A 20,526-nucleotide genomic window follows, 5' to 3' on the forward strand; every position below is an offset into this window, starting at 1 on the left:
TTGAAGTCATATTTACTTCCTCCCTTTTTTCTGTTAGTTGCAAAATAGGAACTGTGTCCTACACAGTCTAAACTTCTGCAGTCTCTTTCCTACTAGCTGAAAGAGCCTTTCCTGGATTTGTTTTAAAGGCTGAATTTAACCCTGAGTATTCTTAACTTATGTTTTTCCTAAATATTTAGGCACACAGACTCTCAGCAAATGGCATATTAGTTGTAAATAAATTAATTTGAACTCTAGCACTCTGAGCTCCAAATTTTGTAATGATAAGAGGTAGTACATAGACAGAGCAAGAGAAAAAGAAGCATGAAATTTTGGTATCTCCTACCAGGATGAGTGAAATTTATGCAAGATATTGTGCTAGAAGGTTGAATTGGGATGGTTTCATGTACATGTCTTGTAGTTCCCTTCCAAAAGTCAGTTAGTGTTTGCAAGTAAATCTTTTGTGAGTGATTTAATATTTAAAGTGAACTTAATCTAAAAAGTATCTTGATGATAAATTTTAGCGACAGTATAAATGCAGTTTTCCATTATGTAACAGACATTATTAAAACGACTTCCAAATTGGTTACTTTATCTTGATGGAAAATAAATTAACCATCAAACTAGAACCCCCCATAAATGTGATGCTGCCTTCTAAGCGAATAAGTACCAAATAGTCCTACAGGGCAATACTCAAAGTCAAGCAAGATGGTAATAAGCTGTCTGCATCAAATTATTTATTTCAAGGCCCTTAAACCAGATATTTTCCCGGGGGATTTTGTGAGTGGTCAGGTATAGCATGACAGTCTGCAACCAGTGGGACTGTGGAAGAAACAATGAATTCTTAGAGAAAGTCTTCTGCTGAAAAATGGATAAATTGCCCCTACAGCTGAGACAAACATTCCATTAGAAGGACAAAGAAGAGATCTATGAGGTGTTATTTTTCCAAACTATGCTCAGAAAGTGTTTAATTTGCTACCCCTATCAGATGAAACTAAACCCTAAGCTAGAAACCTGCATCCTGGTAAATATTTATATTCACTAATTTTTAACACTCCTTTCCTATGCATTCAGTCTGAGGATGTTGATCTGCTTCTGGTAAGTGGTAATGATGCTCATCTTAACAACAAGGAAAAGAAAAACAGGTTTTTTTCATTATGTAGTGAAATGTTGGTTGAAATAAAATGGAAAACACTACCATAATAAGTATGTTGTGAACAGAAAGATCATTGTAATTTTTTTAATATAACAGTATAGAAGACCAGATGTAGTTGTTGCACATATTCAAGTTATGCCTGCTAGAATTAATCTTTCTTGTTACTGGTGCTTTGAAAGCATGTAAACTTGTATTGTTAAAGGTGGTGCAGCCTTATGGTGGCTCTCTGGTCATTTTATCCTGCCACTCACAGAATTAGAATTCTCTAGTGTAATTTTTACAGTGCAACATCTAATGCCCTTGAGTTAAAGATAAGTGTAACTGCTGTGCTACCTAGGAGTCTTGAAGGTTTTTTTAATGACAAAAACTACTCTGAAATAGTCAGAGCACCATCTACTGGTAAGACTTCAGTGTTCAGCAGTCTGGACTTTCAAAATCCAGTGGAGCTGGGTTTGGGGGCTTTTGTTTCACCTTTTTTTTTGTTTTGCTCTGTGGGTTTTATTGATGTTGTTTGTGGTTGGTTTTTTTCTGTTTGAGTGAAAAGAAAAACACTGGGAATTGAGCTTATATATTTCATAAGTTTTTCACGATCTGTTCTTCTACCCACAATAAAAGCAATCTTACAAGTTCAGTTACCTAGGAGATACTGATGTAATGTGTTACTATGGTGACAACTGGTCTCTTGAAGGCTTGTAAATGGTAGGGTTGGCAGAGTTCATCAAAGCCACATGTTAAAGGATTAATTTCTAGAAATTTGTATCAGCCTGTGTTTCTCATGCTCAGAACATACACAGAAAGCAAATACACTCAACTGACTTAATACTAGTCAATAATATGTTTATTTTACTTACTTTAAAAGAATCAAAGGATAAATAACTCCCAGTCTGCTCAGTCATTGGCTACTCCAGTGGTTTCCGTAGCAACTCCTACTCTACCAGGGCAAGGGATGGGAGGATACCCATCAGCAATCTCAACAACATATGGTACTGGTAAGTATGCATGCAGGATGCAAAGGATGGGGGAGGGAGCAAGGTGCTGACAAGTGTCTATCTTAGTACTAATGAATTAGCTAATGTTCCTTGGGAGAAACTGAAAAATTCATAGCTGATATGCTTTTGCACTACATTTGCTTATTCTGTACCTGTCACTAACTTCAGACACATCTATTTTGAAGTCAACTGTCTTGTTTGAATGGAAGACTGATTTGGTAGCTTTCTTTCCTTGGCTTTAATAAAATTTTTTAAAAAAAGTAACTTAAAAGACAGTTCTTAGTCTTCTTTAGAAGTAATTTCATGTGGTTGAGTGCACCATCCTAACACCATGAGGGTAGTGGGAAGGAGCAGCTTCAGTGTCTCCACACCAGAGTTCAGTAACTTTGTGGGCTATCACAGAGTTACCTGGGAGGGCATAGAAATGAAGCCTCCAGAGATCCATTCCAATTCCTGTTGTGTATTGCTACTGTTCAGAAACAGGCTTCCTGCTGGGTTCTGCAAAGAAGACTGTAACCAAAATATTATGTTCTTCAATTCTTTCTGACAGTGCATCTGTAGTTATGGTGGATATACAGTCTAAGAATGCTTTGGATCTTTCAAACCCAGTAAAGCCCTGCTAAATTACAGAATAATTATTAGTGCATTATTTGCTCCCAAGTTAATGAGTTCAGGGAAGAGGAAGGTTTGCTTTTTCTGCTGCAACTTAATGTGATTGGTGTAATTAAAATTAAAAGGCTTATAAAATGACGTGAACATTACTATGCTAGTTGTTGTTTAATTGCTTCCTCTTTAATTCTCTCTTAATTATTGTCTTTCTGTTTTCAAATCCAGAATATTCTCTGAGTAGTGCAGATATATCATCTCTCTCTGGGTTTAACACAGCCAGTGCTCTTCATCTTGGTTCTGTGACTGGCTGGCAACAGCAACACCTACACAACATGCCACCATCTGCCCTCAGTCAATTGGGGTAAGCAGTGTTTTCTTTCTTTTACTGTCCTAGAATGACTTCAGTCTCCCCAGTAATTCCAAATGTAAAATATGTCAAGATAACATATCAGCACATTATTTACTCTGTGTAAAAATTCCATTTTGCAAAACTGGAACTATATATTCAATGTAAAGTTTGCTAAGTAGCTACTCTGTGTCCATGACATTTTCTCAATAGTGTATTCTCTATGTTTTAGTTTTTATTTCTTTGAATAGCATTTTTTTTCAATACTAAAACCAAGCTGAACACCTACTGTACTATTGCTATATTTTGCTGTTTATGCTTTTTATTTCCAGTTACTGTAGCACAAACATTTACAGTAAACTTGAAATTTTTCTAAATATTTTTAATCAAGTAAGAATTACACAATTATTTGACCTGAGATTAAAAGCCTTAACCTAATCTAATAATCACATACTCCCTTCTGCTCAACTCTGACATTCAAGTTTAATTTCTTTGGAAATTATTTCTATGAGAAAATAGCATAATTAGGCCTCAGAACTGTGAGCCCACAAAAGTCATTGTGATGTGCTGGTGTTGAGGAGGACAGGTATTCCTGTCCTCTAGTGGCTAATTTTGAGGCATTTATTCAAGTTTTGGAGAAGCACTCTGCTCAATCATTTCACGATCTTTAGAAGTGTGAAAATTCACAGAGAGAGATCACCTAATGCTTGAACATGCAATGTCTTGGCTCATTGAAGTGAACAGGTGTATGATTTTCAAAAATTCTGATATCTTCAATTTCTATTGAGTAAGAACATAGGCAGGCACCAGTGTGGCACACATAGGCCTGTATGAGTAGACATGTTTGAATTTTAAAAATTTCAATTACAAAAATAGAAGCTGAAAACAGCAGAAGTGTATTTATGAGGGGTAATTTAATTCAGATGCATTTGAATTTTTTTTTTCAAAAAGAGGTGTTTGCACATACACTATTTTTTCTTCAAGATGGTTGCCATAATGTGGAACTGTTTAATACTATAAATGTGGCTTAAACTTCAAAATTCTCCTTCTAGTTTATCCAAATGTTTTTTGTAACTTATTCTGATATCTTTACCACGTACAGACAATCTGGGCTTTTAAGGACAGCTGTACAAGTGTCTCAAAGGAAAAAAAAATTAAAACTCATTTCTATATAAATAAGTATATATAGATACTAATGATATAAAAATATACAATTGAAGTAGTTGCTGAGGTAGGAAGAAATAGTCTTAATATCTTTCTCTTACACTTCTATTTTCTTTTTGAGTTTGCACCATTTCTGAGGCAGCATTCAGACTAAAGGTTCAACTAAAGACATAAATAAAGTCTTGGATTGAAAGCTCACATTTGATATCGATGTATAAATTTACAATAAGCTGATTGTTTTCAGTGGCATACCTAAGAATGTAATAAGGCTATTTGGTTAACCAAAAAAATGTATAAATTAAATCCTAAACTAACTACATGCCTTTTCAGATATGTCACACATCATGATTTGTTTCTAATCCATATCACAGAACGTCAAAGTCATTAGACTGTGGCTGTGGAATATATTCTGAGTTGCTATTTTTATTAATATTCTTTCAGTGATTTGTAAATGAATTCAGCTATGAAAGCTGCTTCAGTGACAGTTCTGGAGAAGTCTTCTATCTCTGGAGAAAACCATAAACCTTTATTTTAGTCACTGAGTTCTGCATGCAAAAATACCTGTGCTAACTTTTGGATTATTTGAAAAACTTGAAATTATATAGAATATATTCAGTCCGTGTCAAGCTGAGCTAGAATTTGCAGGAAGATTTAAAAATCAAACAAAATTACAGTCATCCTCATATATTTGAGAAATTACATCTAGAAAGCTTTTGACAACTTTGCTGTCTCAGGTCCTATACTGAACAGATTTGGTAACTGTGAGATGTTTGTTATTAACAGTAGGCTGTAAAGATCTGTGGGAAAACAGGTGAGTTAGTAGAAGAGACATTCTAGTTCTCCTTCAGGTTTTGTTTTTCACCAAAGTCTAAAGGTGAAAACCAACTCTACTTCTGCAGTGCTTGACAGAAGAATTTGGTTAGTAATAGAATAGGACAGGGTTAGATGTATTAGCATGCTCCAGATAAGTCCCCAACAATTTCAGCAGCATTGTCAGAACCATCTTTAAGGTAATTGGAAAAGATCTCTGCAACCTGGCTCTTAATTCAGGTTGACTCTGCAATTAACAGCCATACTAGTGCTGGTTTACTTGAGGGCAAATACCTGAGGACAGGGTTCATTTTCCCTGTCTGTGCAGCTTTTGGCATTTTGCAGAGCCTGGTGAACAGCATAACAGTGTAGAGCCTGGATATAACTGGAACATTAAAACAAGATAGACTTTTCAACTTTTTAGGTTAAAAAGCAAAATGGTATTTTCATGGTCTTTTAAATGAGTCTGCCTCTGGAAAAAGATACACACAAATTCTATTGAAAATCATTCCCTCCCAGACTTTGGGATTTGATCTGAATATTGCTTCAATGTCTCTTACAGAGAGGGTTACTGCTTGTTTCACATATACCAAAGAGTCTAACAGAAATTAATTGCTGATAACCAGAAGAGAAATTCATTCCAAACTTTGTAATAAAGGATTCAAATTTTTTAGTCACAAATCCATTACATGGAAATTCCAAATTTCCAAACATGGAAGTTTTCCAAAGTCATATGTACTGTTGACTTATTCTGTGACCCTTAGATAGCAAGATTATTACTTAGCAATGATTATTTTGGTTTGTATAATAACTGCAGCTAAATATGGGCAAATATCCTCCACTGAAGCATTTTTACTGAAAAATTTATGTACAGTGACATCATGTTTAATGAATTTGTATCAGTTCTGCCAGTCTGCTTGTGTTGAATAAAAAGCTCATATATTTTGGGTTGAGCCTTTTATTCTTATGCCTGTATTGGAAATAAGATGTTCCAGTGATTCAGTTTCATGTTACTATTTGTTTAGAAAGGTCTTCTTAAAAAGTGTAAATCCTAATGTGTGAGACCTAATCAAAATACCTTGACACAGAAATTCTTATTCTGCTGTTACTTTGACCAAAAAAATATATATTAAAAAACCCAAACAACAACAAAAAAATCTACCTAAAGAAAAAACAAAGGGGAGGAAGGTTGCATTGTTAGCAAGTCAAAAATATCCTCTGTTCTCCTACCTACAAATTAGCATGTAACTAAAGTTGCATAACTAAATTTTGCAGTGAATTTTCAATGGTTCACTACTTGTATTTATGGAGAAAAATTACATGAAATGAGAAAGTAAACTAATTTAGAGATGCAAGTGTGTAGGTATGTCAGGCTCCGTCTTCCTTCAATAGACTACTTTCTCCTCCTGGAAAAGCCTACCTGGTGCATGTTCATGTCCTCACTCGTCACCTACTCAGACCTGCACTTCTACCTGTGCATGCTGAGCTTCAATACCAGTTGGAGATTCAAACAGGTGGAGACACACACAGAACTGATCTCACTGGCATCAGTGAGAACCAAACTCCCTTCCAAACTCATGACACCCTGTCGTGCTCCCCACCTCTCACAGCAGAGCTGTGTAGTTCTTCCATGTGGAACCCAGATAGGAACCAGCATTTCTCCATGTGCCCATCATAATCTAAATAAACATCACATTTTCACTACACTGGTCTCAACAGGAACTGCTGTGCCAAATTAAAACATTCATTTTCTTCATTGTCCCCATGAAATGAAGTATTTTCATACAATATATGGAAAAAGGTGATGATGTCAACATGAGTGGACTGCCAGGCACCTATTGAGTGCACATAATTATACACAAACATTTGAAGTAATTTCCTTTATTTTCTCAGTGGGTTTCCTGTATTCAAATCTTATTTGTTTTCCAGAGAATTTAGTGTAGGTTTGAAATGATAAAAACAGGTTATGCTTGAACAAAAATCATGTAATTACATGAAGCAACAGTGTAAAATATGCATTGATACATATCAGTGCAAGCAGCTGTTTGTACACTCACACACGTATACAGGAAATTAAATCATTTTGTAACAGGCACAATTCTCTTTTTTTATAATAGACCTTCTATTCTAAATAGAGATCAATCCTCTGTTTAGAATATGGATCTAAAGGCTGCACCTAAATATATATTATTTCACCATTCACATATATGTGTAACAGTAGGTTTCCCTTGTAAGAGACCTTTTTAGCTTAGATGAGATTCTCAGAAAAATATTTCAGAAAATGTTAATGAAATAATGTAAATTACAGTCCAATAAATAGATATTAAAACTCAGAAATAGTTTCAGCAGGAAAAGACTATATTTAAAAAGAAAAAAAATATTGTGAATAAAAATAATTGCTGCAATTTATTTATATTGTTTTAAACCTCAAAAATTCAGTCCTGACCTGCCAAAATGACTTCTTAAACTTTTTAAAGTTCATTTAAAAAAAAAAAATGTTCAAAATGCAAATCAACCTGAAGGATTTATAAAACTGCCTCCAATTTGTATGCCGGGTATTTATGTAACCCTGCTAGTGAATCACAAGGAGTCTGTAGAAAAGTCTATAGAAATGCATTCTCATATTCACTTCTGAAGCACTGTTAAAAAGGCAATATTGCAGTACAGCAATACTAGCTATCTTTCATTGAAAATTCAGCTTATCCCTCTAGATTTATTCCGTTGGGGGCTGTCACACGACAGAATGCAAGTATGTTCCATGTGAACACATTTGACTGAATATGGTTATTTTTATCTAGCATGGGCTTTTTAGTTATCCCCAGCATGCAAAGTGACATGTCATTTGCTCAAATCAAACACTTCTAAATCAAATCCACAGGCTCCACCATCCTTTATAATGGGACTTTCAGGTTTAGCTATAAGCTTAGCATCTAAAATCATATGTAATCTTATCATACATGCTAAACTGACAGCTTGTTTACTCAGGTAAAGTCCTAGGATCTCCTAAGCAACTGAAAAATTAAGTCACTGGAAATTAAAAGCAAAATAAAAAAGGGGTATAAATGTATATTTGATTCTTATTGGATTCTTTTTAACAAGTTTTCAGGAAGAGTGGAATATTCCACTAAGTTGGAATGGCAAAGTCTTATATTTACAGTGTTCTCTATGTGTTAATTTAATATCTACAAAAGCAAAAGCAAAGAAAATGTACTCTTTACAAAAAAAACACAACGATAAATGCTACATTTGCTACTGAGAGTGCTATTACTCTTGCACTCCATAATTTATGAAAGGGCTTGTTGCAGATTTGGCACTATCATCTGTATAGGAATGAAGGGTAGATAAAAGCCATTGGAGGTAGAGCATCCTGTTCTCTTTAGTTTCTAACAGGATCCATTCATTATTAAACACTGCAGTAATTCCTGATAAAAGCAGCTGATATCATTCAATATTGAAGCCATGTAGTTTTATTTTAAATCTGTCAGAAGAAAAAAAATCCATTTTGTCTTTCATCATAGTAGTAAATGTTGTTTAAGCTAATCTCAGTTCTCAGTTGATGAGATACCAGGAAAAGTGGAGTATTTCAATAAACAAAAAGACCACATCTAAACTTAACTGTGTCTTCTACATGCTTAAAAATTGCTTCCAAATCCCAGGGTTGCACCTTCTTGCATTAAAATGCCTGCATATGGCTTTGGGTTTAAAATCCTGTGAAGCCAAGTGGTCTGTTGCCCCTACTGCCTTCCTCCCCATGTATAAATAAAAACTCATGAGTAGAAACCTTGAAACTGTGTTTCTGGGGTTAGACACTAACTTCAGCCTAGCAGATGGTCTCTGAAGTGGAACTTGGAACATGGAACTTGCATGTCGAGAACTCTATTCTAATAACAAAAGGTCAGGTTTTGCCAGGAGGTGGTGCTTTTGTACAAAATATTTTGCCAATACAAGTGAGCTCATTTCTTCCAGAGATAATGCATGTTCTCAGTATTCACTCTCCTCCCTGCTTGTTTCATCTTTCCTCTACCATTACCTGTCCACAAAAATGCATAGGGAAAAAAAAAAAGACCTTAGAATAATTATACAGCTTGCCTTGAAAAAGTTAAAAAGTTTCAGTTAAAAAGTATTCTGTCTGCTACCAGTATCCTCTGAGCTTGTCTCTCCTACATACAAACAGTGTAGGCCTCTGACACTACTTTTCAGCTTCTCTTTGGTAGTTTATGCAAAAGTGTTCTGGATTGAATTACAGATTCATAGATTTAAACTGTAGAATCATATCTCAATTCTCACATGTCTATGCTATTTTATTCCTGTCTATGCTAGGATCAGTAATTTTAACTCTGTTCTGAAAGGAAAAGGTATAAAAAGTACCAGACCAGATTTCTTTTTGTTTCTGTTTTGCATCTGAAGTCGCATGTCAAAATGAAGAGCGATAAAAGCAGTTGGGTGCATTCAACTTAATTGGATTCATCCCAGCATAAAGCCCATGCCTCCCCTGTCTCAGCCAGTGCATACACACGCACAGCGTTAGTTACACAGAAACCTGCAGGTGGTTCCAACAGTGCAAAGGCTCGCTTCGCCAAAGTTGTGGTGACACTTGATTTTAAAATAAAAGGATACAGAGAGACTGAAAGCAAGACGCCCTTCCAAACTGAGGTCATGTCCCACTCAAGTCAACCACATTGTGGTGCTTTCATCTCCTGGAATTTGTGAATTCTGCCTTTACAACAGTCCTCATGCTCTCTGTGCGCACTTGTCCTGCGCGAGCCTTTACACTGGTGTTTTGTGTGAGTGTTTGTGCATATCTGGGGGCTCCATGCCTCCTCCGTCTGTAACTGGGTTTCCTTTCCTCCTACAGAGCTTGCACTAGCACTCATTTATCTCAGAGTACAAATCTCTCCCTGCCTTCTACTCAAAGCCTCAACATCAAGTCAGAACCTGTTTCTCCTCCTAGAGACCGTACCACCACACCATCGAGATACCCACAGCACACGCGCCATGAGGCGGGGAGATCTCCTGTTGACAGTTTGAGCAGCTGTAGCAGTTCCTATGATGGAAGTGACCGAGAAGATCACCGGAACGAATTCCACTCCCCCATTGGACTCACCAGACCTTCGCCGGACGAAAGGGAAAGCCCCTCTGTCAAGCGCATGCGGCTCTCTGAAGGATGGGCAACATGATAACATTATTACCTATTAGTTGGTTTTTTTTTTCTTGCAGTGTGTGTGTGCTATACTTTAATGGGGGGAGGGGGGAGGGGTCGATATGCATTATATGTGCTGTGTGTGAAAAAAAAAAGTCAGGTACTCTGTTTTGTAAAAGTACTTTTAAATTGCCTCAGTGATGCAGTATAAGGATAAACAGAAATGCTGAGATAAGCTTAGCACTTGAGTTGTACAACAGAACACTTGTACAAACTAGATTTTAAGGCTAACTTCTTTTCACTGTTGTGCTCCCTTGCAAAATGTATGTTACAATAGATAGTGTCATGTTGCAGGTTCAACGTTATTTACATGTAAATAGACAAAAGGAAAACATTTGCCAGAAATGGCAGATCTTTACTGAGAGAGAAAGCAGCTGTTATGCAACATATAGAAAATGTACAGATGTTTTGACAGACCCAGCAGTTGGGTGGCCATGAATTGATGCTAGAAAGAGACTGGGTCACCTAACATACTGAAAATGCTCACAAACATGCAAGCATATTTTTAGAGTATGGGACTCATTTAAAAAGGATCAAAACGTTTAAAGAGGACCATACTTGTAAAAATGTTGAGTTCGAGGGCTGATATATTTAATTTTAAAAATTCTGGGTCTGCATCACTTATTAAATAAAAAAAAAGGTATACAAATATGTACATTACATTTTGCTTATTTTCATATTAAGAAGTAAGACAGAGTTTGCAAAGCATTTGTGGCTTTTGTAGTTTCCTTAAGCCAAAATGTGTTCTTTTTTCCTTGAAAGCTTTGCTAATCTTTTAAACAGTCCTGAAGAAACAAACAAAAAAGGACTTTTTGTATAGAAAGCACTACCCTAAGCCTTGAGGAACTCCATGCTTTGCTAACCAAGATAACTGTTTTCTCTTTGCAGAAGTTTTGGTTTTGAAATGTGTATTTCTAATTATATAAAATATTAAGAATCTTTTAAAAAAATCTGTGAAATTAACATGCTTGTGTATAGCTTTCTAATATATATAATAATTATGGTAATAGCAAAAGTTTTTGTTATCTTAATAGTGGGGAATTATATTTGTGCAGTTGCACATTTAACTATTTTCTTTCGGTTTTCTTTTACTGCATATACATTTTACAGATCAAAGTCAGCTGTTGAAAGACTGATCTGTAAACAGTTAGACTTTACCCACGGTGTAACAACCTAAATCATTTTAATACAGCATTTTACAATCATTTGGGTGAACTGCGATCCATTGTATATACTGATAAGTTCTTTCATGCTGTTTTGTGCATTGTACAAGTTAAGGGCCCTTCTATTACTTAATGTCCTGCGTATCTTGTAGTTTTCCATGGGTTAAATGACAAAGTGGCGTAACTTGGCCCTTTCTCATTAATGAAGCTGGTATTCTGCCTGTCAGAATTGGGTGTGCAGCTCGAACGGCTGTCAGCTACGTGAGTGCAAGTGAATATGTGCTGAAGCAGCAGAGAGAGGCAAAGGGAGGGATCAGCACAAACGTGCCTTGTATAAAGATTACTCCCCTCTCTCACAGACATAAAACTTCTAGAGACATCATCAGTTAGAGGATCATTCAAAGTCGATTGATCTTACACAGCCAATGTTGGCCATCAGGTCCCTGGTTCTCACGGACCTCTGCAGTCACGTCATCTAACAGTGGGCACGTTGTTGAGCAACGCTCCCTGTATGTTTACACCGGAGCAGGACTTGCTTTAGCATATGGCATCCACATTTTGTCCAGCCTCATATTGTTCCTTTGACTATAGATTGACCAGAGGGAACGTGTCATTTTCTTCAGGTCCCTCTTTGTCCCTCTTGTTTATTAGAAGAAAAAATGGTGTATTCAAGTGTTTCAGTTTAATCTTTCTGTTGGAGGGGAAAAGTGTTTAAGCAAAATGTTAGTGCCATAGTAAAACTGTAATATATCTCCTTTTTTCAAGAGTCCTTCCAGGTCTCGCCTACATACACTGACACCATGATGAAGGATATAGCTGCGGCAGTGAAATGTCAACACAAAATATTTTGTTAAGGGAAATCCACACTCTTTCTTCCAGCTATGTGTGCAGTTGCTGTGCACTGCTCAATGATGGAGTGTACCTCTCTGTAGTAGAGAATGATGATCAGACTACAGTGTGCATTAGGACATAGGCTCTTCACTTATCATGACTTTACAGAAGCCTGCCTTACAGGCACTCTCAGCCGTGCAGGGGCTAGTGTATAATCTGGAAACTCCTTAAGCAGAATACTGTGCTACTAATGCGTCTATCTTATCTCGTGGAGCAAACTGCAGGGTAAACAAAGATACGCATGTTTAAAAAAAAAAAAAAACAAAAACAAAAAGAAAAAAAGCACAAAAAGAAAAAAAGTCAAATGGGGCCCATGATTAAGTTTAAAACACAAAAAGACCTGTTTTTGAAACCACTTTCTTCACCTTCAGATGAATCTATACACATAATCTCTTCTGAGAATTTTAAACTTTGGTGTGTCAAAAATATGCAAATATATCACAAATGTACCTTGTCATTTCAAGAAAAAAATACAACTTTATTGGTATTGTAGTAGAAACTTGTCAGTGGGGAAGGGGATTTGGTCTATTGATATATGAAGAATAGCCATATTAATAGTTTACCTTGCGATTTGCCTCAGCAACGCATGAAAAAAAAAAGATATCATATTTAATGAAGATGCAGTGTAATATATTACTGCAAGTAACTAAGCAGAAAGTAGCGTGAAAAGTATTGCCTGGGCAATTTATATTAACTCTGACAGTGATTTTTGTATAAACACAAGTAGAACAGAATCACGTGAAAACAACTGCCAGTCAGCCCTCTTGTTCCTGCTGCAGAGGGCAACTAACTTATACTGGCAAAATTGTGGGGGATAATGCATATTTGCAAACTGATCTAATGATAAGAAGCACAACTTTGATTGTGAAGTCACTTTCTGTAAACTATAACTGTCTACCTTTCTTGTTCCTTTATCTGTACCTTACCATTTATTGTATTTGCAAAGCTAATTTGGGTTTATTGTGTGATTCCTTTGTATTTAAGGAGTTTGGGGCAGAGCCCTGAAAGAGTATTAACATTTACTTTACCTTAACCCATGCTATATAATGTTTTAGGCAACATTCTTAATTGTAAGTTCAAACACCTGAAGTGGCATTCTGGACATCTGCAAGTATTGTTATAGCTAAGCTAACCCCTATTAAAAGGTGTTGTCAGTTAGTGTTTAATTGCTGGTGACAATTATATGATATACCCTATCTGCACAACATGTATATTGTACGCATTGAGCCATTCGCAGTAAAGTTTTTGTCATTTCAGTGTCTTTCAAAAGTTGCGTTTTATAACAAAAATGGCTTATATTTTTCCCAGAAGAGGAATTTAGCAATTTTTAATGAATAATATAAAAACTATCTGTTGTCCTCAGATCTTTTTCAGGTAAAGTGAGCATACGAATAGAAGAACTCATGGGCTGTTTTCAAGGATGTCAACCCTTTTGTATTGTATGTGTTATCCTATATACCCTCTTTTATCTATAGTCTAACAGCTGTTTTGTTTTCCTTCTTACTTTGCGTGGAAGGTAAATGCTTTGTAATTTTTTAAAAGCCACTTGAAACCTCAATAAAGGCTGTTGCCTAAACATGGCATATTTCATCTGTTCCTGTTTGTGCCATCTGCTGTGATGTCGTCGGTTATATGGCATTAATTTCTGGCCACTACAGGTCTCTTGAAGGACTGATGGAACATTGGTGTCTGTTAGAATGCTTCAGACTGTAGATGTGATAAAAGGCTTTTGTTAATATATTTTAACCAAAGATGTGGAGCAATCCAAGCTTTGAGCCACAGACTTTCTGCATCAAAAGTATCTGTTTGATTATTTTCATAATCAGGTGTTGCATTTCTGCCTTCCCTTGTCATACCTCAGACTGATCCGTACCTCAGTTTGATTCAAAAAAAAGGTCAGTTAAGTAAGTCATTAAAAAAAAAAAATTAAAATAAAAAATGCAGTACCAGAGTCCTTTGTGGATTAACTATTATCAGACCTGGATTACTGCAGGCATTACACTTGGATTGCTTCAGATGGTTTGTTGTATACTTTTTTTTTCTTTTTTTCTTCTCTTTCATGGGGATTTGCTTCCATAAAACAATGGTGATAACAAAATAGCTTGTAAATGGGAGCATACAAGCATTTGCAACAAATATTAAAGTAGAGGCTCACAGCGGCATAAGCTGGACTTTGTCGCCACTAGATGACAAGATGTTATAACTAAGTTAAACCACATCTGTGTATCTCAAGGGACTTAATTCAGCTGTCTGTAGTGAACAAAAATGGGAAAATTTCAAAAGATTCTCCTGCTGGAAATAAGGTATAATTTGTATTTTGCAGACAAATCAGTAAAGTTACTGGCTTTCTTAGTGATACGGTGTCTGTGGTGCATTTTTTTATTAATTTAAATAGTGTTCAGTTTTCACTGTTTTGCACTGTAACACGTGAAAGAATCAGCACTTTAACTGCCAGCAGCTGCCTCAAGGTCCCGCTACCCATTACTTGTGCTTGCTTTGAAAGCTAAGCACCTTTTTCTGGCACACATCCCCCCACCAATTTAGAGAAACTCCGTTGTTGCTCTGGAGTCAATGTCATTTGGAATGAGGCCATCTGAATCTGTCTCTGTCTGATTAGCAGAGGACTTAGTGACTAAACACCAAAAGCCAGGCATTATCTCACTCCTGTACATACGTGTCCTGTGAATCTACCCTTGGAGAGGACCATGCAAAAACCCTTAAAAAAAAAGCACACTCTGTGTTAAAATAATACATCATTGGTTCTATGCTCTGTCTATATTCTCCAGTATAACTGTATAGGGACTGTGTCAGAATTAATCTATTAGCCTTTATGGACTTTTTTCTAGGATTTTTTGAGTTTTTTAATATTTTTTACTGACTAATATTTATAGTTTTGGAGTCTAAGAATAAAAGAGTCTCTTTATTTTAACAAGATGTGTTTTCATGCCAGAGGCAGGCAAGCTATTAATAACTTAATGTGGCGGGTGAATGTGGCAATTTCAAAAATAACATTACAAGGCCTAGTTTCTAAAGATGTTTATGAAAGAAAACAGCTGTGCTGTTATTTATTTGTTCCTTTTCATGACAATTTCTTTTAAGACAAATGTTTCTAGTATTGCAGTGTTGGACACAGCATAGTAATTGGATGCTAAAACGAAGATTAAATGTCATTGGTTTTCCTACATAATACATTTTTTTCAAGTAAATCACTTTTTTGTCATCATCGGCAAGAATAAGCAAAATATTTCTGAAAATGCAGTTGAAGTGTAATAGTCTTAGAAAATTCATATCCTGGAGTCCTTCCTCCTGCAGTCAATCATCTGTGTGATTACTACTGATAATGCTATACCCGCATTGGAAAAGGAATTACTTAGCAAATAGAATCTGTTATATACTTTGTTCTGTTATTTATTACTCCAGAAAAAAATAACCAAAAATATACTGTTTACTTTGCTTTAAACTCTGTGAACTGTATTTATAAACAATTCTTAAAATTGTGTTACAATGGAAGAGAGGAGGTCACCAGTTCTTTAAATAAGCTGCTTCACTTCAGGCTCACACGTCTTCCTAAAAACTAATTGTGAAGTGTACGCTCAGAGATAAATAAGCCACATACCTTCTCCATCCAGAGTGTTTGCTTTCCCCAAAAAGTTGGGGCTTTTGTTTTCTTTAGCAAAAATCAACATAGCATCTCTGTAGAACTGGGAAACTGTGCTGAGACAGTTGCTGCATGTGTCCCATAAAGAAGAGCACAGACAGACTTAGCAATGTGGCTCATTCCTACCTAACCCTTCCTCAAACACAAAGCCTACATTTCCAGAGGAAAAACACTTGGGATGAGAGAATCCAAAGGAGAAATGATTTCAGAACGATCAGATCATTAAGTCTATAAGCAGCAAAAAAATATTATTCCTGTCTCTGTTGACCTGTTCCTCATTAATTCAGTGGGAATTTACCAATGTATCAAGGTTTTACCCACTCCCATCTAAACCAATATATGAAAGTCCAGTTTTCTGGAGTCCCTGATTTTGGGAAGCTCAGACTGCTTAGCCATAGGGCTACATTTATTTTGTACTTATCTACTGCACTTGGTGCTTTACATTAAGTCAGAGCACCTGCAAGAGGTAAATCTGTAGTGCTTTCTTTGCAGTCCATGTAAACACATCCAAGATAGTTCTGTTTTTAGCAGGTATTTTGGTTAGCAGTAATATTTGTACTGTTGAAGGTATTTCTTCCTCCTCTTCCAGCAGATTTTGTAGCATACTTTAGTTCCGTTCTGCATCACCTTGACTGCTAGAGATACTGAAGGCTAACATGAGGGTACTCATGCGAATGCTGAATTTGAAATTAATATGTTGCTTTTGAAGGCTGCAAAGCGTGCTATTGTAATTGTCCTTTCTACCCTGTTCTGCCTTTGTGCTTCTGTCTGTTGTTCATTCAGAATTTTCAGTTTTAAGTATCTGTCTATCTGGACAATGATCTATAAGTTCTTTTAGACTACAAAATATATTGCCTCCTTCTGGAGGGCAATGTTTGATCACTATTAGCTATGCAGGTTTCAGTTCTCTGTCTGAAGACAAGAAGTGATGGAATAGAATATTTAACTGTGCAGGAAAAACTTAAAGATGATAAAACTTAAAGATAGTATGTTTGCATGATAAACATAATTGGTATAAACCATAATTTTGGTATGACAACATATTATATAGCTAATTATTTTCTGTGTTTAGGAGGGTTGCTCAGGATAGGTTGTGCACCCTTATAGTGAAAACACAGCATCCTGTGACATGTACAAAAGTGTATCCCAAAAAGCATCAGTAAAACTCCTAAGGTGGAGACAAGGAAAAATCATCTGGAATCCGGCTACAGAGAGCTGACAAGCCAAGGTACAGCAATGGCCAGTAGAAATGCAACTGATTCATTTACCAGGTTGCATTTTGAACCACTGAGAAAATCATGACAAAGGAAGGAATTTAATTTTTCTTTAAAAAGCATATAAATTTCTGCCTTTCTATGCCTAAATATCTGAATATATGTCAAAAGAATGGTGCTTGAAATACAACTTTTTTGTTACCTCTGACACTTATTTATCAGGAAATCCATCACTTTCTTTATAATTTCCTGTATCACATATTAGCTAATCTGGGGAAGCTTGAAAAGAGGTTCCTGGAATAAGTGTGTTCAGTTCATAGTTTGTATCCAAGGAAACACAGCCTGATTTACAGTGGTGCTTTCAGACTATGGGCACTGACCTTTAACCCAGCAAAGTTTAAGACACAAACTTGAAGGAGATTGTAGATCAGCTTTTACCTCAAAGCAACACTCTGCACCTTCACAGATAAGCTTGTGAAAATATAATGCATGTGGCATTTAGTCATCCAAAGTAAATTTATCTCTCCTTGACAGAGGCCCAAGTCACTTTTTTTTGCAACTTTTTACACTATGTTAGCTTTTTTTTGTAAGGAACTGAGAGCTAGGAAATACTATTATGACATTCTTTGCAGTTGCATTTTTACAGTGGATTGCAGTGCATTTTTACCTTGATCTAATACATATTACTCTACCTCAAAAAGAATACAGAACAAGATGAGCTGGGGACAAAATTTCTTAAAAGGAAAAATTGCGTAAAATATGAGTTTTCAGCTTGGAAAATAAATGAACAAGAGTATATCCTTATATGTCTGGCATGGAGACAGCATATCTGCAGGAAAATAGTATCTGCTCTCTCTCAAAAACAGTGGAAGCATGGGATGTACAAAGAAACCATCAGACAGCAGGTTCACAAGGATATATGATGACCATGTTATGTATAATTAAGTAGTGCCACTTATGGCCACAAAGCATTGTGAAAGCAAACAGCCTGGGTTAAGTTCATAAGGGACTAGATAAGTTAAGAGGGCATAGCTCCATTTGTCTTGTTAAGCCTGATGATACACTTACAGTAAAGGAAGATTTTCCACAGCTTATTTTTGAAAAATTAGAGGTATTGTAAGGTACAATTCAACCAAATGCCTTTTTTTTTAATACTCTCCCCCCTTCGAGTCCCCTGTAAACCACTGTCGTAGAGAAGATAATGAGATAAATGGAATTTTGATCTGATCCCATGTGGCACTTCTTGGGTCTAGACATCACATAATATAACCATCCTAATTTTCCCTACAACCCCTTTTTTTCAGACTATGCATATTGATTTTACAGTGTTGAAAATGAATACAATACAAGTGAAGCATTCAGCATGCATAACCAATCAAGAGCTAAAACTCATTTAGCATAGCTTTTCTTTCAGAGGAATTCTGGGGAAAAAAGAGAGTTTATGACCTTTGGAAGAAGGGTCAGGCAACTCAACAAGAGTACAAGGATGTCATTAGGTCTTGTAGAGAGAAAACTAGAAAGGCAAAAGCTCAACTAGAACTCAATCTGGCCACTGCTGTGAAAGATATTAAAAAATGTTTTTATAAATGCATCAACAACAAAAGGAGGGCCAAGGAAAATCTCCATCCTTTAGTGGACACATGGGGAAACATCACCAAAGATGAGGAAAAGACTGCAGTACTTAATGTGGTTTTTTCCTCAATCTTTAACAGTAAGACCAGTTACCCCCAGGGAAGCAGTGCTTTGAGCTCGTAGACAGGAACAGGGAGAAGAATAGACCTTCTGTAATCCAGGAGAAAGTAATGACCTGCTGAGCCATTTAAATACTCATAAATCTATGTGACTGGATGGAATTCATCCAAGGGTACTGAGGGAGCTGGCAGAAGAGCTTGCCAAGCCACTCTCTATCATTTATCATCAGTCCTGGCTAACCAGGGAGGTGCCAGATGATTGGAGGCTGGACAATGTGATGTACGTCTCCAAGAAGCACCAGAAAGTGGATCCAGGGACCTACAGTCCTGTCAGCCTGACCTCATTGTCTGGGATGGTCATGGAACAGATCATCTGGGGCGTGATCACACGGCACCTACAGGACAACCAGGTGATCAGGCCCAGCCAGCAGGGGTTTTGGACAGGCAGGTTCCACCTGACCCAACCTGATCTCCTTTTATGACTGGGTGACCTACCTAGCGGATGAGAGAAAGGTTGTGGACATTGTCTGCCTGGACTTCAGCAAGGCCTTTGACACTGTCTCCTATGGCATTCTCCTGGAAAAGCTGGCAGCCCATGGCTTGGGCAGGTGCTTCTTTGCTGGCTTAAGAACTGGATGGATGGATGGGCCCAGAGAGTGCTGGTGAATGGTTCTACATCCAGCTGCCAGTTGGTCACTAGTGGTGTCCCCCAGGGATCAGTGTTGGGTCCAGTCCTGTTTATTATCTTTGTTGATGAACTTGGCGAGGGGATTGAGTGCACTCTCAGTAAATGCAACACTAAATTGGATGGGAGTGTTTATCTGCAGAAGGGCAGGAAAGTTCTGCAGATGGATCCGGACAGGCTGTATCGATGGGCTGAGGCCAACAATGGGTATGAGGTTCAACAGAGTCAAGTACCAAGTCCTGCACTTTGATCACAATAATCCCAGACAGCACTATGGGCTGGGGACAGCGTGAGTGGGAATCAGCTCAACAGAAAAGGACCTGGTTGTCCTGGTCAACAGCCAGCAGAATGTGAGCCAGCGTGCATCCAGGTGGCCAAGAAGGCCAATGTCAGGAAAGACATTGAGGTGCTAGGGCAGGTCCAGAGGAGGGCGATGAAGCTGGTGAAGGGTCTAGAAAGTAAATCATACTAGGAGTAGCTGAGGGAGCTGGGGTTTTCTGCCTGAATAAAAATGAGGCTCAAAGGGAGACCTTATCACTTTCTACAGCTACTCGAAAGGAGGTTGTAGCAAGGTGGGGGTTGATCTCTTCTTCCAGGCAGCTAGTGATAGGACAAGAGGACATAGCCTCAGGCTGTGTCAGGGGAGAGTCAGGCTGGACATCAGGAAGAATGTCTTCATGAAAAGGTTGTTAAACTTCAGACCAGGCTGCCCAGGGAGGTGGTGGAGTCACCATCTCTAAAGGTTTTCAAGAAACGACTGTACATGACACTTAGTACTGTGGTTTAGTAGACAAGGTGGTGATCAGCCAAAGGTTGGATTGGATCTTGGAGGTCTTTTCAAACCTAAATGATTCTGTGATTCACTGCTTTTCCAATATTGTGAGGCACACCCAATTGACTTAAGGGTAAACATGCACCTGTTTATTCCATAGCAGCCAGGAAAAATGAGTAACTGCATAAATTACAGACAC

The 20,526-nt window shown here is 37.1% G+C and overlaps 1 protein-coding gene across 16 annotated transcripts in view; it reads left to right on the plus strand.

Moving 5' to 3' along the window:
• MEF2C (myocyte enhancer factor 2C) overlaps positions 1–14,663 on the plus strand; it is a 135,907-nt gene extending 121,244 nt beyond the window's left edge. For 12 of the 16 annotated variants that reach the window (XM_018072816.1, XM_018072819.1, XM_018072828.1 and 9 more), the window contains 3 exons: positions 1,995–2,124; positions 2,959–3,094; positions 9,909–14,663. In XM_018072816.1, coding sequence (XP_017928305.1) covers positions 1,995–2,124; positions 2,959–3,094; positions 9,909–10,230 — 588 coding nt within the window. In that variant the 3' untranslated portion in view covers positions 10,231–14,663. The remainder of the gene's footprint in view (positions 1–1,994; positions 2,125–2,958; positions 3,095–9,908) is intronic. The other 4 variants (XM_008921413.2, XM_018072830.1, XM_018072829.1 and 1 more) reach the window with 1 other exon arrangement.
• Positions 14,664–20,526: the final 5,863 nt, after the last annotated feature.

Source organism: Manacus vitellinus, unplaced genomic scaffold (genome assembly GCF_001715985.3).
Source record: "Manacus vitellinus isolate BGI_N305 unplaced genomic scaffold, ASM171598v3 scaffold_23_pilon, whole genome shotgun sequence".
NCBI classification, from domain to species: Eukaryota; Metazoa; Chordata; class Aves; order Passeriformes; family Pipridae; genus Manacus; species Manacus vitellinus.